At 41.1% G+C, this 7350-nt stretch overlaps 1 protein-coding gene across 1 annotated transcript; it reads left to right on the plus strand.

Annotated features, from left to right (window-relative positions):
* Nucleotides 1–5277: 5277 nt before the first annotated feature.
* On the plus strand, nt 5278–7082 carry LOC104421991 (transcription factor MYB96). Its single transcript, XM_010034189.3, has 3 exons — nt 5278–5616; nt 5745–5874; nt 6301–7082. Exons 1-3 carry the CDS (start codon nt 5484–5486, stop codon nt 6983–6985), a joined length of 948 nt encoding a protein of 315 aa, XP_010032491.1. The 5' UTR covers nt 5278–5483; the 3' UTR covers nt 6986–7082.
* The last annotated feature ends 268 nt before the right edge of the window (nt 7083–7350 follow it).

Raw genomic sequence — 7350 nt, forward strand, 5'->3', positions numbered from 1 at the left:
TTTGGATAGTTGTGGGCTATTACTGAGCAGGGCATGGATGTCCTGGTCCTCGGTAGTCATTGGGTCTATGAGCTAGTGGTGACCACCGTCTAGGTCGATGAGGGCCTACCTGAGAGGGTACCTTATCGATTCAGGGTGTGATACCTCCATGGACTCAATGGGTATAGGGTGAGCCCCATCGAGGGATTTGATATCCCTGTCATTGTGCTCAAAAACCGCTTTGGGCGAGAATGTAGCTGACTCTCCTGATGGTGTTGTGGAGGACCCGACACCTCCGGAGCCTATGTAGATTCTTGACTTAGTCTTTTGTTGTACATAAACTAGGGTGTTTATAAAAGTGTTCTGGTTGTGAATATGTTTCATGCTTTTCTATCCCGTGTTGGTTATTATCACGGATAATTGTTTCACTTCCGCATGTGCGTTAAAAATGAACGGTCAGCAATACGTTCTGGGACGTCGCAAATTTATCGACCATCGAGGGATGGGCACGCACTCGAGGATTGGGGCATGACAAATGAGGGCCTACCTTAGAGGGTACCTCATCGATTTAGGGTGTGGTTTCGTTGTAGGCTCAATGGATACAGAGTGGGTCCCCTCTAGCGTTTTGAGGTCCTCGCTGTGGTTGTTGACGCCACTTTTGGCGAGGGTACAGCTGACCATCGTGATGGTGCTGTGGAAGACCTGACGCCCCCTGAGCCTATGGAGTTCGAAGGGTTGGTGAACATGTCCGACTAGGAGGTCGTAGAACAATTTCCTTTTTGAGGGCTGATCGTTTTGGTAGACAGACTAGTCTTGTATATAAACCTAGTTTATTTATAAAAGCGTGTTTTGGTTGTGAATTTGTTATCTTGCTTTTCTATCTCATGCTGTTAGCTGTCAGGGGATTTGTTTATTCGCTTCCGCATGTGCAATAAAATGAATGGGTTGGTGACACGTCTTAGGACGTTGCAATTTCATCGACCACCGAGGGATGTGCATGCGCTCGGAGCCTTGGGGCGTGACATATATACTAGTTTGAAGTTTTTCATAATATTAACTTTTTCTGAAATTACCGAACATGCAAGAATTATTTTTAGTGAGTGTTATATTACGGGATTATTGGTTCTTAAATGTAATTCATTTATTTTAAAAGTTATTTATATTTGAACACATTACCAAACGAATCAATTTCATAAGTCATACTAATAAATCTAGCATTATATTTTATTAGACAATCTACTTCTACATGATAGAAGCGTGAGACTCCGGTCAACCTTTCATTTGATATGCCTCCTATCACTACCAGAAAATTTCGATGGAAAAAGCTGATCGAGTGGAACGAGGTATGGAATTTTATTCCAATTACATCGTTAAATAATTTATTATGGAAACTGGAGTTGCCATGTGGATTTGTCTGACGTATTTAATACTCATTTGGGAGAAACATGGGCAACACGTTAGGAGTCTGCAATTAATTTAAGCATTAGGTGAACATAAGTTTCTTTTATTTATCAATTATCACCTATACATACATCTCCTCCAAATGATGGCTTGGACTAAACAAGCTAATGTACACTTTTGGAGACTTAGGGAAAGAAAATGTGGGAGGAAAATGCTACAAATTCATAGATTTACCTCCTTCTCCTTCTCCTTCTCCCAAAAATTTGGACTTAACCTATTCCCTAAACCCACTTTCATTCCCCTCATTTTCCTTATTCTCCGAAGGAAAGCCTCGAGCCAGGCACCCAACTTATTTTCTAACCGGTCGCCTTCTTATCTTGGAAATCAATGCTTGTATTCCCTAGAATCGCATTCTTGCATTACAACACATTTAACATCATTTTTCTTCTCTTTGTCATGGACGTGGCTGCTGAAGACGTTTTGGGGGACGTGCGAACCCCTAGAGTGCCTTAACTTTGTACAAAGGGACACTTAAGTGCCATAACTTACGAAATATACACTTAGTGCCAAAATTGAAGTAAAATGGATCACTTGAGTGCCAATCCGGCCAAAGTTCTGCCAAAACGCCGACGTGGTATTTTTCCGGCGAACGGAGCCCAAAACGACGTCGTTTTGCATGCCGACGTGGCAATATATATATAAATTAAATTAAATTTAAAATTAAATTTAGTTAAAATATTAAAAAATAAAAATTTTAAAATTAAATTTAGTTAAAATTTTAAAAAATAATAATTTAAAATTTTAAAAATTAGAATTTTTTTTTTAAAAAAAAAAAAAAGGGAAAGGGGGAGGGAGGCGGCGAGGATCGCCCTCGCCCGTCACCCCGCCGCCGCTAGGAAAGGTTGGCGAGGAGGGCTCGTGAGCCCTCCCCTCGAATCGGGCGAGGGTCACGGCCCTCGCCCGGATCTCGGCGAGGGTTGCGGGCCCTCGCTCGGCCGTGCCAAGGGTCATTGCCCACCGAGGGTCGCCCCAACGGGTGGCGGCCCTTGGCCCGGCCGAGTGAGGGCCGTCGACCCTCGCCGGATCTGGGCAAGGGCCGCGAGCCCTCACCACTGGCCACGATGCGGGGAGGGTCGCGGCCCTTGCCCGGATCCGGCGAGGGTTGACGGCCCTTGCCCGACCGGGCCAAGGGCTATCGCTCGGCCGGGCGACCCCGGTGGGTGGCGGCCCTTGTCCCGGCCGGGCAAGGGCCTGCGACCCTCGCTGGATCTCGGGCGAGGGCTACGACCCCTCGCTGTCGGTCAGCCAAGGCCCGGCAACCTTGGTCGACCCTCCCCTCGCCGTCACCAGCCCTTTCCGGTGGCGTCAGGGCGGCGTCGGCGGCGACCGAGGGCTAATCCCTCAGCCTGCCTCCCCCTTTCCTTTTTTTTAAAATTTTATTTTTCTAATTTTTAAAATTTTAATATTTTAAATTAAATTTTATTATTTTTTACCACGTCAACCCAAAACTACGCCGTTTTTGCATTATTTGGCCACGTCAGCGTGCAAAACGGCGTCGTTTTGGGCTCCGTTCGCCAGAAAAATGCCACGTCGGCGTTTTGGCCAGACTTAGGCTAGAGTTGCACTTAAGTGATCCGTTTTTCTTCGAATGTGGCACTTAAGTGTACCTTTCGTAAGTTATGGCACTTAAGTGTCCCTCTGTGCAAAATTATGGTACTTGAAGCATTCTTTTGCCCGTTTTGGGGCATTCAGAGAAGCAGGATCCCACAGGCGAGTTCACGGCAAGGATTCACTCAACGTGCGATAAAATGACTATAGCTTTTCATTCAAGGGGAGTTACATGATCCATTATATCAATCCGCGGAGCTTATCCCAAATACTACACTGTAGCCAAGTTGGGGCCCTATTTACCATTGCTATTGTTTGGGGTCTCAAAATCCGTTGTTTAAGCGTGTTTCAAAGAACATTTTAATTTTGGAGCTTTTTTCAGAGCTAGTTTTGCCCTTTTATGATTTCCTTTTTTTTTGGCTGTTTTATCCTTATTTAATTTTCTGAATTGTTAAAAAATTTCCTAGGATTATCCTGGTTGCACCAATATCTATTTGTTATGTTCAGTAGAAACACTCGTTTGCCTCTTTTTCATAAATACAAAAGATCAAGACATTTCTTTCTGTAGGGCTTGTGAGCCTTGCACTTTTTGCGCACTGTAAATTGCAACTCGTGTGTATCATTTCCTTTATCGTACTATCTATGCTCATTAGCTTGGCCACGGAAAAAGCCAGTGTTACGCTCGCAATGCTTTGGTACGGGTTAATGTAGGCTTGATGCACGTACACTCTCTACTGATAGTTTTAGACAAGTTGGATATCCTATAATACTACATATGGTATTTTTAAAGCCACACATGACACTGGTCTGGAGTATCAAGTCCAATATCGCTATTTTCAGATTGCCAAGGTGTGTTTAAGTTCGAGTTTGGTGACATATTGGGATTGACCTATCTTCACTAAAAGCTTAATTTATTGAATTATTAGTGCATTAGATAGATTAAGTGTTTGATTGCTTATTAATGCACTCACACGTCGGCCTCAATATTTTTTGGAAAATTCTATTGTTGACACATGCTATGTGAAAAAGAAAAGAAATAGTTACAAATTGGGTAGTATGCACAGAATATTAATGGTAATTAAAAATGAAATACCGATTGATCTGCTAATTAATCTAATTAACATTTTATACAGAAAGTGCGCACATAAATTTCATCTAATATATCCCTGTCATTCTTACTTTTTCCATGTCAACATATGAGGGGGTGTTGCGTGTTCACTTAAACTTGCACTGCTCTAAGTTAATGGTAATTATCGTTCTTTTTTACAATACTGTAGCGTCTCTGTCACAACTTTGATCAAAAACACAATCTGGGGGAGTCATACGATGCATTAAATTGTAAAGAAATGAGTCATTTTCTTTTCCAAAAGAAAATCTGAAATTTTTTCCAAGGAGGCAAATCTCTTTAAAATAAGTAGTAAAATTGACCAATGAGAATAAGAAAATTTAATTAAGAAAATTAAGAGATCTTTTTTAATTATTTACATGCTTATATATAATATATCGATTTAGTAATATCTAAAAGGACAAGTATATGAGAATAAGAAAATTATTATGTACAATGTGATGTAATATACATTTTAAGAAAAATTCTAATCATATATCCATAATATAATTTGGAGAAAAATTGATTTACAGACTTATAAAATCATAAGCACAGAGAGTCCAATTACTTCGACTCTGTTCAATACAACAAGTGGCAAAATACAACATACAAATAAGTTACTTAAAGGATAATAAGTACTAAAAAAGAAACGACCAAATGGCTTTCGTTAAAAAGAAATAGTTCTTGTTAATTTTGATTTTTGTAAAATATGAATGGAAAATATATGGTAAGTGCGAAGTGAATTCATATAAAAGACAAATGGACCCACGATATTCAATCATCTTTCAAATGATATGTCTTATTTCAAGTGATATTTTCGGTTACAATTCATGTTTATTTTCACTGCTATAAGTCTAAAAGTACTATTTTTCATATAAGTTGAATGTAAGGCAATGCCAACATACTATTGCAATGGGTAATATTAGCTTTTACTAGTGTAAAGGTCGCTCTGGAAAGTGTGAACACATCGTCTACATTTAATGCAGCGTTAGGGCTTTTCCACGTTGAATTGAATGCCCCACGCGGTTTTGGGAGACAATAGTGAGAGATTGTTTGCCCCATTTGCATTGTAGCTGACTCAAGCTCCTTCTGGTGGGGTCTTAAATGCTTCTCTTCGCTGTCATCTCTTTTGACTCTCGGCCTTACCTTCTTGGTCAGCCCCATCTCACACTTCTCACCGTCAATGCCAATCCCTCTCCGATCTCTTGCTCTATTTCTCTCTCCATTATATAAAGCAAAAGGGTCTCAGGATTAGCACTTTTTTTACCAAGGCAAAAATTACACAAACAGAAAAGAGAAGAACGAGAAAAAGAAAAGAAGAAGAAGCCTAGTTGAAGCAAACGGAAAGATATTATTTGCTGAGAAGTGAAGAGGGTTGAGTGGTTTTGGAATGGGAAGACCACCATGCTGCGATCAAAATGGGGTCAAAAAAGGTCCCTGGACTCCCGAAGAGGATATCATACTGGTGACTTACATTCAGGAGCATGGACCTGGGAATTGGAGATCTATTCCTACCAAAACAGGTTTACTGTCTCTCTTTATATTTTTCTTTAATGTAATTGTGCACCAAGTTCAAGCTTTTTGTTATATTTTGGAGCATAAACTTTGATTGGAGTCTGATATCTTGTTTTTCCTTGTGGATGCATTTCAGGGTTGGTCAGATGCAGTAAGAGCTGCAGGCTTAGGTGGACTAATTACCTAAGGCCAGGGATCAAAAGAGGCAACTTCACAGATCAGGAGGAGAAGATGATCATCCACCTTCAAGCTCTTCTGGGCAATAGGTGATTTACCAACCCAACCCCCTCTTTCTCTCTCTCTCTCTCCACCCCCCACCCCCTGGCCCCCTTCCCCCTTCTGCCCACAAGGTCTGAGGAAAAATTAGGGAAAGATTCTACTAAGCGCATGAAGCAAATAGCTTTGTTCATAAAAAGAGACCCAGTAGACTGGTTAGTTTATGAATTTTCTTCAAGAAAATATTTCAGTTGCCATTTACCTTGCGACCACTTTTCTCGAAATTGTGCCACATTTGATTGGAAAATCTATACAATGTCATTCACCTTATCAGTGTGAGAACACCTTTCACAAACATTTATTGGGAGAATAATAGATATTAAAAATTAGTACAATGTCCATATGCAAAATATATTTATTAGCAGCTTAGATAGTAGTTCATATGTATATTGATGGGACATTTACTTCTGGTGAAGATGGGCAGCCATAGCATCATACCTTCCTGAGAGAACAGACAATGACATTAAAAACTACTGGAATACACATCTCAAGAAGAAGCTCAAGAAACTAGAACTAAGCCCTTATGAAGATCCAATTCCAATGTCTAGAGGCCAATGGGAAAAAAGGCTCCAAACTGACATTCACTTGGCCAGACAAGCTCTATGTGATGCCTTGTCTCCCGAAAAGCCCTCCGCTTCATCTGATCTCTCTGAAGCCAAACACAAGCCCTTTCCTGGATCTTCCCTTTCATCAAAACCTGTCCAAACACTGACGACTATTTACCCTTCAAGCACTGAGAACATAGCTAAGTTGCTCAAGGGGTGGACAAAAGATCCGGCAAAGCAGGCTCACAGAACGGTGGTGGCGGATTTAAGCATGACTGATTCGACATCTTCAGGAGGAGGGATGCCGAGCAACAGGACTGAGGTGTCTGATAATGTGTTCGAGTCACTGATCAAATTGGAGTCGTTAGATTCTTCGACCTCTGGTTTCTCCCGATCAATGTCACCCGAGATCAGCCATCTCCAGGATGAGAGTAGGCTGAGGTTTGGTGCCGACGATCAGGAGCAGTTGTCATTGCTATTGAATTGGCTGTTCGATGAAGCAGGGAAAGAGCAGCTTTGTGATTTCCCAATGGCTGATAATGCAGATTCTTTCTGACGTGCTTTAGTCTTTTTCCAGCTTCATGATTATGACTTGATTTATGATTTTTTTTTCTTGTTCATTTTGGACTTTACTGATTAATATTATTCCATTCTTCGGGTATGTCCTATTCGGTGCTAAATCATGAGTGTAAATCTTTGACGATATCATTCATGTTCTTGGTTCTTCGAACAAACTTTGGCGATGGTTTGATCAAAAGATGAGACTCTTCAGACATTCGCATATGTGCTATATGCATGTGTCACGGGCCGATCGATAACCTCTTGGACATGCTAACTTTCGGCCGTGACACATGCTTCCATGAAAATTCACCTTTCATTATACAAGAGTTGTTGGTCTTGTAACTAGACCAAAATAGCTGG

This window comes from Eucalyptus grandis, chromosome 10 (genome assembly GCF_016545825.1).
Source record: "Eucalyptus grandis isolate ANBG69807.140 chromosome 10, ASM1654582v1, whole genome shotgun sequence".
Taxonomy (NCBI): Eukaryota; Viridiplantae; Streptophyta; class Magnoliopsida; order Myrtales; family Myrtaceae; genus Eucalyptus; species Eucalyptus grandis.